The 20000-nt window shown below is 44.6% G+C and overlaps 1 protein-coding gene across 2 annotated transcripts in view; it reads right to left on the bottom strand.

Annotated features, from left to right (window-relative positions):
• The window catches only part of LOC118966076 (testican-2-like), a 120354-nt gene extending 101325 nt beyond the window's left edge, over positions 1 to 19029 (bottom strand). For both annotated transcript variants that reach the window (XM_036988463.1, XM_036988467.1), the window contains exon 1: positions 18626 to 19029. In XM_036988463.1, coding sequence (XP_036844358.1) covers positions 18626 to 18814 — 189 coding nt within the window. In that variant the 5' untranslated portion in view covers positions 18815 to 19029. The remainder of the gene's footprint in view (positions 1 to 18625) is intronic.
• Between the last annotated feature and the right edge of the window lie 971 nt (positions 19030 to 20000).

The raw sequence follows: 20000 nt of genomic DNA, 5'->3' as shown, positions 1-20000 counted from the left end.
CCACTGGATAATGTCAATCTTCCACAGTAGCTGGTGGATATCAAAACAACACAACAGACCACACTCTGGGGCCCTTCCCAAACGGCACCCTATTCCCTACGTAGTGCACTACTTTTGACCAGGGCCCCCCCCTATAGGGAATAGGGTGTCGTTTGGGACACTACCTCTGTGTAACGCTATGAGGCAGAAGTACATCAGGCCTCATTGGGACTGTGCTGCTGCTCGTTCAGCCGAGGGGAAAAGCTACATGTGATTTAGCTGGCTGGCCCGTTGCTGCTGTACGATCTGCTTGATTAAGGTCAGTTCAATATGACTGTGTACTGCAGATACATTACACTGCCCAATCTGCAAATTAACGAGTTTGTCCTACGAACACACACGCACACACAAAACACACACACACACACACACACTATAAACACAGCTGTTGGACACGCAGGGTCAACACATCATGTCCTTGTCATCTCGTTAAGCATCTCAAATGGCACTGTATTCCCTATATAGTGCACTACTGTTGACCAACAGTAAATACTGAGGCCAGGCAGAGCCTGAACACACACACACACACGTATACCAACAAGCACACACACCCCTCCATAACTCACAGTAGGGATCCAGGTGCCAGGGTATTGAGAGGGTACTAAGAGTAGTCTGGATACTAGTACATGATAAGAATGATTGTCAAACCTTGTAGTGACATTAGAACAGGGTCAAAACAAGGAGAGGAGGGGGGGGGGGGGGGTGTTACCATTTCACATTTCTCTGGGCAAGAGAGTTACTTCTGCAAGTTCCCATCTGTCCCTTTACTGCTGCTGTTTCCACATAGAATGCATGTCTGTCCTAAAGGCCAGCAGAACCCTCCCCAGTGTCCTGAAGGCCAGCAGAAACCCCCCAGTGTCCTGAAGGCCAGCAGAAACCCCCCAGTGTCCTAAAGGCCAGCAGAAACCCCCCAGTGTCCTAAAGGCCAGCAGAACCCCCCCCCCCCCCCCCCCCCCCCCCCCCCCCCAGTGTCCCAAAGGCCAGCAGAAACCCCCCAGTGTCCCGAAGGCCAGCAGAACCCCCCAGTGTCCTAAAGGCCAGCAGAACCCCCCAGTGTCCTAAAGGCCAGCAGAAACCCCCCAGTGTCCCAAAGGCCAGCAGAAACCCCCCAGTGTCCCAAAGGCCAGCAGAAACCCCCCAGTGTCCTAAAGGCCAGCAGAACCCCCCAGTGTCCTAAAGGCCAGCAGAACCCCCCAGTGTCATGAAAGCCAGCAGAAACCCCCCAGTGTCCCAAAGGCCAGCAGAAACCCCCCAGTGTCCTAAAGCCATCAAAAACTATGAAATAGCACATATGGAATCATGCAGTAACCAAAAAAAAGTGTTTGAACGAATCAATATATTTTAGATTCTTCGAAGTAGCCACACACACGTTATTTAATAGTGTTGATGTCTTCACTATGATTCTACAATGTAGAAAATAGTACAAATAAAGAATAAACCCTTGAATGAGTAGGCGTGTCCAAACGTTTGACTGGTACGGTCTACCCTGTGTCCCAAACCTTTTTTTTTTTCTTCTTGCGGGACCGGACAAGCAAACCCGATTTAACATTTCAACTATTCATTGACAAGTTGAATGAGGTGGTCTTTTGTTCGGAGCTACAACAAAAACGTATGCTGTTGGGAGTACTGGAGTAGTGGGTTTCTGTTGGCCCTAATGTAGTGCAGAAAGCCGTATGGGTCCTGGTCAAACGTAGGACACTACATAGGGAATAGGGAGCCATTTGGGATGCAGACACATGAGTCTATAAGGGAAGGGTGCGACCTACATTGACCATGGCCAGGTGTTCAGAGCAGCTGAGCCATAAATAATTCACTACGATGATACAATGGAGTCCTGAGGACACACACTGTCAAATGGCATTTAGTCTTTTAGCTGTTTCAGTTGTTTCAGCTAAACACCCCCACACACACACACACACACACACACACACACAGACATAGGTACAGAAACACACACACACACAAACAAACACACACACACACACATACAGACATAGGTACAGAAACACACACACACACACACACACACACACACACAGACATAGGTACAGAAAAACACACACACACAGACACAGGTACACAAACACACACACACACACAAATACAGACATAGGTACAGAAACACACACACACACAGACACAGGTACACAAACACACACACACACACAAACACAGACATAGGTACAGAAACACACACACACAGACACAGGTACACAAACACACACGCACACACAAACACACACACAGACATAGGTACAGAAACACACACACACAGGTACACTAACACACAGGCAGACACACACCAACACTGACACACACACACACACCCAACCATGCAAACCCTCCTGAGTCTGTTGCTGGATATAAAGGCTGTTACAACAGGATAGAATCATCACTTTGACTAACTCAGTTATCCTCCAATGGTACTGTGTGTGTGTGTGTGTGTGTGTGTGTGTGTGTGTGTGTGTGTGTGTGTGTGTGTGTGTGTGTGTGTGTGTGTGTGTGTGTGTGTGTGTGTGTGTGTGTGTGTGTGTGTGTGTGTGTGTGTGTGTGTGTGTGTGTGTGTGTGTGTGTGAACAACAGAGTGTACCTTAGCTTGTCGATGTTAAGATGTCACTGTACCAGGTGTACAGCAGCTGTTTACACATTCACCCCTGGTCTCGTGACATTGTGGGATTTTAGCCCTGTGTCTGTCTCGGGTAGCAACAGAGGTCATTACAGATAGACAGGTAAGGCACGGACACGCCGTAGCGTTTGACGGCTGATAGAACTTAGCATCTCTGAACAGAGTGACGGACGTCATTTGCAAACCGAGTTAAAAAAACGATTCTACATGATGAAACGTGTGACAACGTCAGCAGTCAATGACATCACCTGTGGGAGGTCCTAAAACACACCGCGCCGAACGAACGGAGAACGAACGGTAGGCGAACAATAGACTGTCACTCAGTGTGATGCGTTTTCTCCTGTACATAGACAGATAATTACACAGACAGATAATTACATAGACAGATAATTACACAGACAGATAATTACATAGACAGATAATTACATAGATAGATAATTACATAGACAGATAATTACAGAGACAGATAATTACACAGACAGATAATTACATAGACAGAAGATAATAACATAGACAGATAATTACACAGACAGATAATTACATAGACAGAAGATAATTACATAGACAGATAATTACATAGATAGATAATTACATAGACAGATAATTACAGAGACAGATAATTACACAGACAGATAATTACATAGACAGAAGATAATTACATAGACAGATAATTACATAGACAGATAATTAGATAGACAGATAATTACATAGACAGATAATTACATAGACAGATAATTAGATAGACAGATAATTAGATAGACAGAAGAGAATTACATAGACAGATAATTAGATAGACAGATAATTACATCGACAGAAGATAATTACATAGACAGAAGATACTTACATAGACAGATAATTACATAGACAGATAATTAGATAGACAGATAATTACATAGACAGAAGATAATTACATAGACAGAAGATAATTACATAGACAGATAATTACATGGACAGAAGATAATTACATAGACAGATAATTACATAGACAGAAGATAATTACATGGACAGAAGATAATTACATAGACAGATAATTACATAGACAGAAGATAATTACATAGACAGAAGATAATTACATAGACAGATAATTACATAGACAGATAATTACATAGACAGAAGATAATTACAGACAGATAATACATAGACAGAAGATAATTAGATAGACAGAAGATAATTAGATAGACAGAAGATAATTACATAGACAGAAGATAATTACATAGACAGAATATATTTACATAGACAGATGATAATTACATAGACAGAAGATAATTACATAGACAGATAATTACATAGACAGATAATTACATAGACAGAAGATAATTACATAGACAGATAATTACATAGACAGAAGATAATTACATAGACAGATAATTAGATAGACAGAAGATAATTAGATAGACAGAAGATAATTAGATAGACAGAAGATAATTAGACAGATATAAGGGTCAATCCATAAGATGTAGCCTGATAATCACCTGACTCAAAGTCAACGTTTCTTTGTTTAATAAAATAAGAGTGAAATGGATCTTCTAACCGTGTAGTAACACTGTACATTCCACTAGTAACAACATATTGTTCTATTTTCCAGAGAAGAACAGTCCAGTCTAATTTCCCCTTGTCCTGCTAGTGTAATGCTCTTTGTCTCTGAGAGAGGAAGATCTTTAGTGAATCTATATCCTGTACTAAGTCCATCAATTCCCATTAAAAAGTCATAATCAGTGCATTTCCAGGTCACTTTGTTCATTAGAGAAGAGCAGTATTGATTCAGTCCTGTCCTGGGCGTACCACCACTCAACACATAGTCTGTGTCCCAAATAGTATATTCACTAGATGGTGCACTACTTTTGACCAGGGCCCATAGGGAATAGGGTACTATATATGGAATAGGGTGCTATATATAAGGAATAGGGTACTATATAGGGAATAGGGTGCTATATATAAGGAATAGGGTACTATATAGGGAATAGGGTGCTATATAGGGAATAGGGTACTATATAAGGAATAGAGTGCTATATAGGGAATAGGGTACTATATATGGAATAGGGTACTATATAAGGAATAGGGTGCTATATAGGGAATAGGGTACTATATAAGGAATAGGGTACTATATAGGGAATAGGGTACTATATATGGAATAGGGTACTATATATAAGGAATAGGGTACTATATAGGGAATAGGGTACTATATATAAGGAATAGGGTACTATATAGGGAATAGGGTGCTATATATAAGGAATAGGGAGTTATATAGGGAATAGGGTACTATATAGAGAATAGGGTGCTATATATAAGGAATAGGGTACTATATAGGGAATAGGGTGCTATATATAAGGAATAGGGTGTTATATAGGGAATAGGGTGCTATAAAGGGAATAGGGTGCTATATAGGGAATAGGGTGCTATATAGGGAATAGGGTACTATATAAGGAATAGGGTGTTATATAGGGAATAGGGTGCTATAAAGGGAATAGGGTACTATATAGGGCATCATGGTCTATTATCATGTCTCCTGAAAGACAGGAGAGATGCATCATGGTCTATTATCATGTCTCCTGAAAGACAGGAGAGCTTCAACAGGGCAGCAGAGAAGAGCCAACTTCCAGGCAGATGTCATGATAAATAATGCATTAGAGATGGGGCTGAATGAAGACTTTGGAAAGACTAATTATTCAGCTGGACATTTAAGACTCCACTCGCAACAAAATAGCCCAGTCTCCAAAAATATATTCTGCTGAATTCATCCAGGCAGGCAGGCAGGCAGGCAGCCAGTCAGTCAGTCAGTCAGGCAGGCAGCCAGTCAGTCAGTCAGTCAGTTAGTCAGGCAGGCAGTCAGTCAGTCAGTTAGTCAGGCAGGCAGTCAGTCAGTCAGTCAGTTAGTCAGGCAGGCAGTCAGTCAGTCAGTCAGTTAGTCAGGCAGGCAGGCAGGCAGGCAGTCAGTCAGTTAGTCAGGCAGGCAGCCAGTCAGTCAGTCAGTTAGTCAGGCAGGCAGTCAGTCAGTCAGTTAGTCAGGCAGGCAGTCAGTCAGTCAGTCAGTTAGTCAGGCAGGCAGTCAGTCAGTCAGTCAGTTAGTCAGGCAGGCAGGCAGGCAGGCAGTCAGTCAGTCAGTTAGTCAGTTAGTCAGGCAGGCAGGCAGGCAGGCAGGCAGTCAGTCAGTCAGTCAGGCAGGCAGGCAGGCAGGCAGTCAGTCAGTCAGTTAGTCAGTTAGTCAGGCAGTCAGTCAGTCAGTCAGTCAGTTAGTCAGGCAGGCAGGCAGTCAGTTAGTCAGTTAGTCAGTTAGTCAGGCAGTCAGTCAGTTAGTCAGTTAGTCAGTTAGTCAGGCAGTCAGTCAGTCAGTTAGTCAGGTAGGCAGGCAGCCAGTCAGTCAGTTAGTCAGTTAGTCAGGCAGTCAGTCAGTCAGTCAGTCAGTCAGGCAGGCAGGCAGTCAGTTAGTCAGTTAGTCAGTTAGTCAGGCAGTCAGTCAGTCAGTCAGTTAGTCAGGCAGGCAGGCAGGCAGTCAATCAGTCAGTCAGTCAGTCAGTCAGTAAGTCAGTTAGTCAGTTAGTCAGGCAGGCAGTCAGTCAGTCAATCAGTCAGGCAGCCAGTCAGTCAGTTAGTCAGGGAGTCAGTCAGTCAGTCAGTTAGTCAGGCAGTCAGTCAGTCAGTTAGTTAGTCAATCAGTCAGTCAGTTAGTTAGTCAATCAGTCAGTCAGTTAGTCAGGCAGGCAGGCAGTCAGTCAGTTAGTCAATCAGTCAGTCAGTCAGGCAGGCGGGCAGGCAGGCAGTCAGTCAGTCCACATTATCCCCATACAGGAGACTCTCACACAGCCTCCTCTACTAAACATATTGAGGTACAGTATGTATCACAACTATTAACCATTCACACAGCCTCCTCTACTCAACATATAAATAGTTGGAACATTTGTAAAATAATAAACCTCTGGGCTGAGGAGCATGTCTATAGTTATAATAAGGTGGGCTGAGGACCATTGTCTATAGTTATAATAAGGTGTCCTTCCAGTTTTGAGGGTTAACGGGTTAAATCTCAGCCCCCCCCCCCCCCCCCCCCTCTAGCTCTCTCAGCAGGCATAAATACCAATTTAGCAGGATAGCTTTGCTTTCCACAGTAGCAGCAGAACAGCACCATAAAACTGCCTCTCCCTCTCTCTCTCTCTCTCTCTCTCTCTCTCTCTCTCTCTCTCTCTCTCTCTCTCCCTCTCCCTCTCCCCCTCTCCCTCTCTCCCTCTCTCCCTCTCTCCCTCTCTCTCTCCCTCCCTCCCTCCCTCCCTCCCTCCCTCTCATGTAAAGTATACCAGCACCACTCATCACCATCACCTCTACCTTTACTAAGGGTTTCTACTGGTTAATAACAAAGCCCATGGATGCATAGTTCTCCCTATCTGGTGTCTGTACTCTGAAGCAGCAAGAACAACACCACGCAGCACAACAGAACAGACAGCAGCAAGAACAACACCATGCAGCACAACAGAACAGACAGCAGCAAGAACAACACCATGAGGCACAACAGAACAGACAGCAGCCAGAACAACACCATGAGGCACAACAGAACAGACAGCAGCAAGAACAACACCATGAGGCACAACAGAACAGACAGCCAGCAGCAAGAACAACACCATGAGGCACAACAGAACAGACAGCAGCCAGAACAACACCATGCAGCACAACAGAACAGACAGCAGCAAGAACAACACCATGAGGCACAACAGAACAGACAGCAGCCAGAACAACACCATGCAGCATAACAGAACAGACAGCAGCCAGAACAACACCATGCAGCACAACAGAACAGACAGCAGCAAGAACAACACCCTGCAGCACAACAGAACAGACAGCAGCATGAACAACACCATGCAGCACAACAGAACAGACAGCAGCAAGAACAACACCATGCAGCACAACAGAACAGACAGCAGCAAGAACAACACCACGCAGCACAACAGAACAGACAGCAGCAAGAACAACACCATGAGGCACAACAGAACAGACAGCAGCAAGAACAGCACCATGAGGCACAACAGAACAGACAGCAGCAAGAACAACACCATGAGGCACAACAGAACAGACAGCAGCTTTGCCAGATAGATCTCATTAGTGTAGACTTGTCTGAACGCTACAGATGGTTGGTTTCATAACCGCAACCTGGGACTTAGCTAGTGAATCATAACCAGACCCTGGGACTTAGCTAGTGAATCATAACCAGGCCCTGGGACTTAGATAGTGAATCATAACCGGACCCTGGGACTTAGCTAGTGAATCATAACCGCAACCTGGGACTTAGCTAGTGAATCATAACCAGACCCTGGGACTTAGCTAGTGAATCATAACCGGACCCTGGGACTTAGCTAGTGAATCATAACCGGACCCTGGGACTTAGCTAGTGAATCATAACCAGACCCTGGGACTTAGCTAGTGAATCATAACCGCAACCTGGGACTTAGCTAGTGAATCATAACCAGGCCCTGGGACTTAGCTAGTGAATCATAACCGGACCCTGGGACTTAGCTAGTGAATCATAACCGGACCCTGGGACTTAGCTAGTGAATCATAACCGCACCCTGGGACTTAGCTAGTGAATCATAACCGGACCCTGGGACTTAGCTAGTGAATCCTAACCGGACCCTGGGACTTAGCTAGTGAATCATAACCAGACCATGATACTTAGCTAGTGAATCCTAACCGGACCCTGGGACTTAGCTAGTGAATCATAACCAGACCATGGGACTTAGCTAGTGAATCATAACCAGACCCTGGGACTAATTTATTTGTCGTGGTCTCTCCCTCCCCCCCCCTCTCTCCCCCCTCTCTCTCCAGCTCTCTCACCTACCTTCCCCCCCTCTCTCTCCCTCTCTCCAGCTCTCTCTCCCTCCCACTCTCACCTCTCTTTCCCCCCTCTCTTTCTCTCCCCCCTCTCTCTCTCTCTCTCTCCCCCGTTACTCTCCCTCTCTTCCCCCCTCTCTCTTCCTCTCCTCTCTTTCCCCCTCTCTTTCCCATTACTCTCCCTCTCTCTCTCTGGCTCTTTCACCTTTCTTTCCCCCTCCCCCCTCTCTCTCTCTAGCTCTTTCACCTCTCTTTCCCCCTCCCCCCTCTCTCTCTCCCATTACTCCCCCCTCTCATTACTCTCCCTCTCTCACCTCTCTTTCCCTCTCTCTCTCTCTACCCCCCCCCCCCCCTCCTCTAAATCTACCAGTTACATAACTAAATGATGCCACTGCAGGTGCCAAGTAACCCATAACCCATTCTACCATAACCCATTCTACCATAACCCATTCTACCATAACCCATTCTACCCATAACCCATTCTACCATAACCCATTCTCCAATCTACCCATAACCCATTCTACCCATAACCCATTCTACCCATAACCCATTCTACCATAACCCATTCTACCATAACCCATTCTACCATAACCCATTCTACCCATAACCCATTCTACCCATAACCCATTCTACCATAACCCATTCTACCCATAACCCATTCTACCATAACCCATTCTACCCATAACCCATTCTACCATAACCCATTCTACCATAACCCATTCTACCATAACCCATTCTACCCATAACCCATTCTACCCATAACCCATTCTACCCATAACCCATTCTACCATAACCCATTCTACCCATAACCCATTCTACCCATAACCCACTCTACCCATAACCCATTCTACCATAACCCATTCTACCATAACCCATTCTACCCATAACCCATTCTACCCATAACCCATTCTACCATAACCCATTCTACCATAACCCATTCTACCATAACCCATTCTACCATAACCCATTCTACCCATAACCCATTCTACCCATAACCCATTCTACCATAACCCATTCTACCATAACCCATTCTACCCATAACCCATTCTACCATAACCCATTCTACCCATAACCCATTCTACCATAACCCATTCTACCATAACCCATTCTACCATAACCCATTCTAACCATAACCCATAACCCATTCTACCATAACCCATTCTACCATAACCCATTCTACCATAACCCATTCTACCATAACCCATTCTACCATAACCCATTCTACCCATAACCCATTCTACCCATAACCCATAACCCATTCTACCATAACCCATTCTACCCATAACCCATAACCCATTCTACCCATAACCCATTCTACCATAACCCATTCTACCATAACCCATTCTACCATAACCCATTCTACCATAACCCATTCTACCCATAACCCATTCTACCCATAACCCATTCTACCATAACCCATTCTACCATAACCCATTCTACCATAACCCATTCTACCATAACCCATTCTACCCATAACCCATTCTACCATAACCCATTCTACCATAACCCATTCTACCATAACCCATTCTACCATAACCCATTCTACCATAACCCATTCTACCCATAACCCATTCTACCATAACCCATTCTACCCATAACCCATTCTACCATAACCCATTCTACCCATAACCCATTCTACCATAACCCATCCTTTCCTTGCACACCATTTGGTTCTGCACTAGTAATACAAACCAAAGAGAACTGTCAGACAGAGGAGCCATTTAAAGGGGAAGGATGTAGTCATTTCCCCTCATTAAAATGTATCTGTCTCTGTATAACAGGTGCTATCTTCAGCAGCTCTCTGTGCGTGTGTGGCTGTGCAGCTCGCTCTGGGGAGAACTGCTCTGCTCTTTAATGAGCCCCTTCTATGCCAATGCTGAGAGGAAGAGAGGGGGGGGGAGAAGGAAGAAAGGAGGGGTGAGAGGGTCTATTGGTCGTGAACAGCAGAGCATTGTCCCTCAATCCGCCGGGTCCTGTCCTCAGTGACCAGTTCTGGACCCCATATTCATAAAGCATCTTAGAGTAGGAGTGCTGATCTAGGATCAGTTTGGCCTTTTAGATCGTAATGAATATGATTAAATGGAGGGGACGGACCTGGTCCTAGATCAGTACTAAGATCACTTTATGAATATGGGCCCTGGTTGGCTTCTAACTGAGCACAAGATGGGATCTAGTCTAAAGATCACTTAATGAATACGGGCCCTGGTTGGCTTCTAACTGAGCACAAGATGGGATCTAGTCTAAAGATCACTTTATGAATACAGGCCCTGGTTGGCTTCTAACTGAGCACAAGATGGGATCTAGTCTAAAGATCACTTTATGAATACGGGCCCTGGTTGGCTTCTAACTGAGCACAAGATGGGATCTAGTCTAAAGATCACTTTATGAATTTGGGCCCTGGTTGGCTTCTAACTGAGCACAAGATGGGATCTAGTCTAAAGATCACTTTATGAATACGGGCCCTGGTTGGCTTCTAACTGAGCACAAGATGGGATCTAGTCTAAAGATCACTTTATGAATACGGGCCCTGGTTGGCTTCTAACTGAGCACAAGATGGGATCTAGTCTAAAGATCACTTTATGAATATGGGCCCTGGTTGGCTTCTAACTGAGCACAAGATGGGATCTAGTCTAAAGATCACTTTATGAATACGGGCCCTGGTTGGCTTCTAACTGAGCACAAGATGGGATCTAGTCTAAAGATCACTTTATGAATACGGGCCCTGGTTGGCTTCTAACTGAGCACAAGATGGGATCTAGTCTAAAGATCACTTTATGAATATGGGCCCTGGTTGGCTTCTAACTGAGCACAAGATGGGATCTAAGCTAAAGCCCGAGAAAGCGATGCACCTCATACCTCCAACTAAAGTGGGTCTGTGAAGCAGGAAGAATGTAAGGAAGCAGAAAGACACAATTCTTCAAGCTCTCTGTTTTAACTATTTACAATAACCTTTATTTAACTAGGCAAGTCAGTTAAGAACTAATTCTTATTTATTATGACAGCTTAGGAACAGTGGAATAACTGCCTTGCTCAGGGGCATAACGACCGATTTTAACCTTGTCAGCTCGGGGATTCGATCTAGCAACCTTTCAGGCTACTGCCCCAACGCTCTAACCACTAGGCTACCTGCCGCCCCAAAAGGTTACAATGACGGCCTACACCAGGCAAACCCGGACGACGCTGGGCCAATTGTGCGCCGCCCTATGGGACTCCCAATCACAGCCGGATGTGATACAGCCTGGATCTTAAAAGAGGACGTTGACTAGCTTCCAGACTGTCTAGGATATAAATTAATGATGTGCTTGCTATAGGAAAAGGAAGCTCAACTCTCTATCCAGTTGCCATCCATCCTCACACACTGCATTCGGTCTCTTGCCGCAGCACTTGAGGAGATGATGGTGTCTGTGTGCACATTCTGACTACAGAGAATGACTTTAAGTGATGTATTTTGCAATATGAGAGCTGCTGTGGTAGCGGCTGAAAAGGTTGACATTCCAAATCCCCACAGAGTCACAGTGTGATGACAAGGTTGACTTGTAACGTCATCAGCACTCATAATGAGTCCTTAGTAGACCCTGCTGTGTAGGAGACACATAGACACACAGACACACACAGACACAGACAGACAGATACACAGACAGACAGATACACAGACAGACAGATACACAGACAGACAGATAGACAGACAGACAGACAGACAGACACAGAAATACAGAAATACAGACAGACAGAGATTGACAGACAGACACAGAAATGCAGATACACAGACAGACACACAGACAGAGATAGACACAGACAGACAGAGTGATTGACAGACAAACACACAGACAGACACACAGACAGACAGAGAGATTGACAGACAGACACAGAACTACAGATACACAGACCGACCGACCGACAGACACACACCGACCGACCGACAGACAGATTCTGTATCTTCCATGCAAGCATCTGTTGGCGTCAATGTTTTCACTTCGGTTCAGAGATAATCTGCTCATTATCTCTTAGTTAGATGATGCATCTCAGTGCAGTCCTCTGTGGCTCAGTTGGTAGAGCACGGTGGCTTTGGTGCTTGCAACACCAGGAGAATGAATTCAATTCATGCAGGCACCAATCATTAGAAAATGTATGAAAGCTTTGGAAACTCGGCTTTGGATAAAATTGGTCTCGCCCTGCCATCACAATGATGCTATGCTGTAGATCAGGGGTTCACAAACAGGGACCCTCTGCACACATCAACAACAGTCACCCACGAAGCATCGTTACCCATCGCTCCACAAAAGCCGTGGCCCTTGCAGAGCAAGGGGAACCACTACTTCAATGTCTCAGAGCAAGTGACGTCACCGATTGAAACGCTATTTAGCGCACACCACCGCTAACTAAGCTAGCCGTTTCACATCCGTTACAGTAGCACCACCGCTAACTAAGCTAGCCGTTTCACATCCGTTACAGTAGCACCACCGCTAACTAAGCTAGCCGTTTCACATCCGTTACAGTAGCACCACCGCTAACTAAGCTAGCCGTTTCACATCCGTTACAGTAGCACCACCGCTAACTAAGCTAGCCGTTTCACATCCGTTACAGTAGCACCACCGCTAACTAAGCTAGCCGTTTCACATCCGTTACAGTAGCACCACCGCTAACTAAGCTAGCCGTTTCACATCCGTTACAGTAGCACCACCGCTAACTAAGCTAGCCGTTTCACATCCGTTACAGTAGCACCACCGCTAACTAAGCTAGCCGCTTCACATCCGTTACAGTAGCACCACCGCTAACTAAGCTAGCCGTTTCACATCCGTTACAGTAGCACCACCGCTAACTAAGCTAGCCGTTTCACATGTTTTGTTTTTTTGTTCAAATAATCAAAGATTGATGACGAGTTGGTTATTTGAAACAGCTGTGTTTAAAGACCCTGCTGTAGAACCACGGATTCTAAGTATCCTTCCACTGAGACCAAGGCTGCATCCAATGGCACCCTATTCCAACGACACCCTATTCCAATGGCACCCTATTCCAATGACACCCTATTCCAATGGCACCCTATTCCAATGGCACCCTATTCCAAATGGCACCCTATTCCAAATGGCACCCTATCCCAAATGGCACCCTATTCCAATGGCACCCTATTCCAATGGCACCCTATTCCAATGGCACCCTGTTCCAAATGGCACCCTATTCCAATGGCACCCTATTCCAATGGCACCCTGTTCCAATGGCACCCTGTTCCAATGGCACCCTGTTCCAATGGCACCCTGTTCCAATGGCACCCTATTCCAATGGCACCCTATTCCAATGGCACCCTGTTCCAATGGCACCCTGTTCCAATGGCACCCTGTTCCAATGGCACCCTATTCCAAATGGCACCCTATTCCAAATGGCACCCTATTCCAATGGCACCCTATTCCAAATGGCACCCTATTCCAATGGCACCCTATTCTAATGGCACCCTATTCCAATGGCACCCTATTCCAAATGGCACCCTATTCCAATGGCACCCTATTCTAATGGCACCCTATTCCAATGGCACCCTATTCCAATGGCACCCTATTCCCTTTTTACCAGAGCCGTCAGAAAGGATTCACACCCCTTTGACTTTTCCCACATCTTGTTGTGTCACAGCCTGAATTTAAAATGGATTCCATTGAGATTTTTCCATCACTGACCTACACACAAGGCAAAGAAGGCCACCTATTGGTATATGGGTAAAACAATTAATAAAAGCAGACATTTAATATCCCTTTGAGCATGATGGTTATTATTTACACTTTGGATGGTGTATCAATACACCCAGTCACTACAAGGATACTGGCGTCCTTCCTAACTCAGTTGCCGGAGAGGAAGGAAACCCCTCAGAGATTTCACCATGAGGTAAATGGTGTCTTTAAAACTGTTACAGAGTTTAATGGCTGTGATAAGAGAAAACTGAGGATGGATAAACAACATTGTAGTTACTCCACAATACACACTAAATGACAGAGTAAAATGAAGGATCCCTGTACAGAAAAAAATATTCCAAAACATGCATCCTGTTTGCAACAAGGCACTAAAGTAATACTGCAACACATGTGGCAAAGCAATACATTTTTTGTCCTGAATACAAAGTGTTATTTTTGGTGGAAAAACCCAATACGACACATAACTTAGTTCCACTCTCCATATTTTCAAGCATAATGGTGCCTGCATCATGTTATGGGTATGCTTGTAATCGTTAAGAACTGGGGTGTTTTTCAGGATAAAATAATACACTGAATGGAGCTAAGCACTGGCAAAATCCTAGAGGAAAACCTGGTTTAATCTGCTTTCCACCAGACACTGGGAGACAAATTCACCTTTCATCAGGACAACAAATTAAACACAATGTCAAATCTACACTGGAGTTGCTTACCAAGAAGACAGTAAATGTTCCTCAGTGTCCGAGTTACAGTGTTTACTTAAATATACTTGGAAATATATGGCAAGACCTGAAAATGGTTGTCTAGCAATGATCAACAACCAATTTGACAGAGATTGAAGAATTTCTAGAAGTATAATGGGCAAATGTTGCACAATCCAGGTGTGGAAAGCTCTTAGAGACTCACCCAGAAAGACTCACAGCTGTATTCGCTGCCAAAGGTGCATCGGTAAAGTTTTGATTCTAGGGTGTGAATAATTATGTAAATGATAGCCTGGTTCCTCTCTAGGTTTCTTCGTAGGTTCTGGCCTTTCTAGAGAGTTCTTCCGAGCCCCTGTGCTTCTACATCTGCATTGCTTGCTGTTTGGGGTTTTAGTCTGGGTTTCTGTATAGCACTTTGAGACATCAGCTGATGTAAAAAGGGCTTTATAAATACATTTGATTGATTGATGAGATATTTATGTACTTAATTTGTATTTATTTATCTAAAAACGTGTTTTCACTGTCATTATGGGATATTGTGTGTACATACAGTAGGTGGGTGAGGGAGAAAAACAACAATTAATTTTGAATTCAGGCTGTAAATAAGTCAAGGGGTGTGAATCATTTCTGAAGGCCCTGGATAGGGAAGTATATAGGGAATACGGTTCCATTTGGGACACTCCCTAAGTATCCTTCCCTGGCATTGAGATGAAGCCATGTGTTGTGTTCCTGTCCTTGGCACTGAGGGGGAGTCCTCAGCTCAGTCTCCACCGTACAAACAGTGACGCACACACACACACACACACACACACACAGAGAGACAGACTGACACACACACAGCGAGAGAGACAGACTGACACACACACAGCGAGAGAGACAGACTGACACACACACACAGAGAGAGACAGACTGACACACACACACACACAGAGAGAGAGACAGACTGACACACACACACAGAGAGAGACAGACTGACACACACACACAGAGAGACAGACTGACACACACAGAGAGAGACAGACTGACACACACACAGCGAGAGAGACAGACTGACACACACAGAGAGAGACTGACTGACACACACACAGAGAGACAGACTGACACACACACAGAGAGACAGACTGACACACACACAGAGAGACAGACTAACACACACAGTCTTTTGCCCACTGTCTGATCTGGTGCCACTGTGCCACACAAGTGGATCCCCTTTTTACTGGCATGTGATTGGCTGTGTTTGGGAGCGTGACAGGAGAGAATGAATCGAGTCTCTCTAAAATAAATAAACAAACAAACAAAAAATAAACAAATAAATACATACATAAAAAATAAATAAATAAAGAACTAGATAAACAAATAAATAAAACAATAAATAAATAACTAAATAAACAAATAAAACAATAAATAAAGAACTAAATAAACAAATAAATAAACAAAACAATAAATAAAGAACTAAATAAACAAACAAATAAATAAACAAATAAATACATACATAAAATAATAAATAAATAAAAAACTAAACAAATAAATAAACAAAACAATAAATAAATAACTAAATAAACAAATACATTAAAAAAACAATAAATAAATCAAGCAGAACTTACAGCTTATAACCAATCGGACAGGGAGTCCAGAGGGTGAGTCATGGGCCGGACAGCGAGTCCACAGGGTGAGTCATGGGCCGGACAGCGAGTCCACAGGGTGAGTCATGGACCGGACAGCGAGTCCACAGGGTGAGTCATGGGCCGGACAGCGAGTCCACAGGGTGAGTCATGGGCCGGACAGCAAGTCCACAGGGTGAGTCATGGGCCGGACAGCAAGTCCACAGGGTGAGTCATGGGCCGGACAGCGAGTCCACAGGGTGAGTCATGGGCCGGACAGCGAGTCCACAGGGTGAGTCATGGGCCGGACAGCAAGTCCACAGGGTGAGTCATGGGCCGGACAGCGAGTCCACAGGGTGAGTCATGGGCCGGACAGCGAGTCCACAGGGTGAGTCATGGGCCGGACAGCGAGTCCACAGGGTGAGTCATGGGCCGGACAGCGAGTCCACAGGGTGAGTCATGGGCCGGACAGCGAGTCCACAGGGTGAGTCATGGGCCGGACAGCGAGTCCACAGGGTGAGTCATGGGCCGGACAGCGAGTCCACAGGGTGAGTCATGGGCCGGACAGCGAGTCCACAGGGTGAGTCATGGCCCGGACAGTGAGTCCACAGGGTGAGTCATGGCCCGGACAGTGAGTCCACAGGGTGAGTCATGGGCCGGACAGCGAGTCCACAGGGTGAGTCATGGCCCGGACAGCGAGTCCACAGGGTGAGTCATGGGCCGGACAGCGAGTCCACAGGGTGAGTCATGGGCCGGACAGCGAGTCCACAGGGTGAGTCATGGCCCGGACAGCGAGTCCACAGGGTGAGTCATGGGCTGGACAGCGAGTCCACAGGGTGAGACATGGGCTGGACAGCGAGTCCACAGGGTGAGTCATGGGCCGGACAGCGAGTCCACAGGGTGAGTCAATATCAAAGTTACCCACGTCAGGATTTAATATGAATCAAAGTTACCCACAAACAACTGGTTAAAAGTAGTGCAATATATAGGGAACACACACACACACACACACACACACACACACACAGTAAATCGTTTTCCACTTTACAAAGGACGAGCCAGATCAACTATGACACTGGGCATTATATCAAGAACTTTGTATTGCAACCCCACTGTATGACGTGTGTCGGGATCAACAACCTCCCATCTATCAACGGTGCAATAGACGTCGGTGTTGTGTTAACTATAGACTAGTGTATCATTGTCCTTCAGAATAAGCCTATTACGAGAATATCTGTCCAAATGTGTCCGTGGGCATTTTCTACACAACTAATACGTTATTGTGTAGGGCATTGAATAACTGTGTATTGATTTAGACTAGCGCAGAAATGAAGGAGTAGACATTATTTAGGAAAAAATGAAGTGGGGCTCTATACTACTGTAGCACCAACTCGGTTTATATCGACATGACATTATGTTAGAAATCAATTAAGTCTGGAATAACAAACCTAACATGCTTCTAGAGCCTAACCAAAGCTTGTCTTATACACAGGGCGGGGTAGCCTGGGGGGGGCGGGGTAGCCTGGGGAGGGGGGACCAGTAACCGAAAGGTTGTTAGATCGAATCCCCGAGCTGACAAGGTACAAATCTGTCGTTCTGCCCCTGAACAATGCAGTTAACCCACTGTTCCTAGGCTGTCATTGTAAATAAGAATTTGTTCTTAACTGACTTGCCTAGTTCAATAAAGGTACAAATAAATCAAATTAACCGGCGCAGAGGTTTAGACGAACTCAATGTTAGGTATAGCCTACACCTTATGACGAACTAATATATATATATATATATATATATATATATATATATATATATATATATATATATATATATATATAAAGCAGATTCCACATAATGAAGCGTTGTTATAGTAACTGTATTGTTATAACCTTTAGAATTGTATTCATGAGGTGAATTCGCGTTGTATTCATGTTGCCGTTGCATGTTATTGTTGCCTATCAGTGAGGCGCATTCAAGAGCGGGTCAACTGTGCCGCGCAATTAGCTACATTACCTGTCTGGTTATAAACATATCACCTCCGTTACTGCCTAGGGTTACCATCAGGTTACAACACACCCGGTGGCCTAGTCTATTCGTTCAACCTCACCTCATTAGCCTACAGCGTAATATTTTCAATTTCATTCCAAACAAAATAGTATTCATTTAAAATAGCCAACTCACGTCTCTGAAGCGATTCCAGTGTTTGATCTTCCGGCTGTACTGAGAAATGGTTGATAGCCATTGCTTATCTTCCATGAAATTCCCTGCTTTTTCTCCCTCTTTCCCACCTTTCACTTCCACCTGCATCGATGTGCCGAACAGCACGACGGCTGGCAGCAGGAGGCAAACCACATCTCTCATCCCGACCATATTTGTGTTGCTGTTTTAGTAGCCGCTATATCTTATCCTGTCCTCTAAACCAAGGTTTTAACGATGCGAGGTAGCCAGGCAGCCCGACTCGAATAGACTACGCGTTTCTCATAGACGAGTTTACAGCAGTGCGATCAGGGCAGTGCGAGCATGAATATGAGAGAGAGAGAGACGCCAGTGAAATATTATTCTAAACCGTGTTTCTAATTGAATGAGTGAAGCCAGCAATAGCCTAAAATGCATTTGACTCTTCCATTTAGTAGTCTATTATACAACACTGTCATACAATACTGTACTTTGGATGGTTATTTGGTCTTAATTAACAAGTAAAACATGTTTTAAAGTGTTTATCCCTCTTCTTATTGTCCTACTTGTCTTTAGTCTACCAAATAGAAATGGATGAATTATTGAGTCTTGCCAGCACACAGTCACAGAACTGATAGAAATGGATGAATTATTGAGTGTACCAGCACACAGTCACAGTCACAGAACTGATAGAAATGGATGAATTATTGAGTGTACCAGCACACAGTCACAGGACTGATATAAATTTATGAATTATTGAGTCGTACCAGCACATAGAACTGATAGAAATGTATGAATTATTGAGTCGTACCAGCACACAGTCACAGAACTGATAGAAATGGATGAATTATTGAGTGTACCAGCATAAAGTCACAGGACTGATATAAATGTATGAATTATTGAGTCGTGCCAGCACACAGTCACAGTCACAGAACTGATAGAAATGGATGAATTATTGAGTCATGCCAGCACACAGTCACAGTCACAGAACTGATATAAATTGATGAATTATTGAGTCGTACCAGCACACAGTCACAGTCACAGAACTGATAGAAATGTATGAATTATTGAGTCGTACCAACACACAGAACTGATAGAAATGTATGAATTATTGAGTCGTACCAGCACACAGAACTGATAGAAATGTATGAATTATTGAGTCGTACCAGCACACAGAACTGATAGAAATGTATGAATTATTGAGTCGTACCAGCACACAGTCACAGGACTGATATAAATGTATGAATTATTGAGTCGTGCCAGCACACAGTCACAGAACTGATAGAAATGTATGAATTATTGAGTCGTACCAGCACACAGTCACAGAACTGATAGAAATGTATGAATTATTGAGTCGTACCAGCACACAGTCACAGAAGCA

The sequence above is a fragment of the Oncorhynchus mykiss genome, chromosome 1, assembly GCF_013265735.2.
Source record: "Oncorhynchus mykiss isolate Arlee chromosome 1, USDA_OmykA_1.1, whole genome shotgun sequence".
Lineage (NCBI taxonomy): Eukaryota > Metazoa > Chordata > Actinopteri > Salmoniformes > Salmonidae > Oncorhynchus > Oncorhynchus mykiss.
The sequence above is the reverse complement of the archived record's forward strand: the minus strand, read 5'-3'. Positions and strand labels throughout refer to the sequence as shown.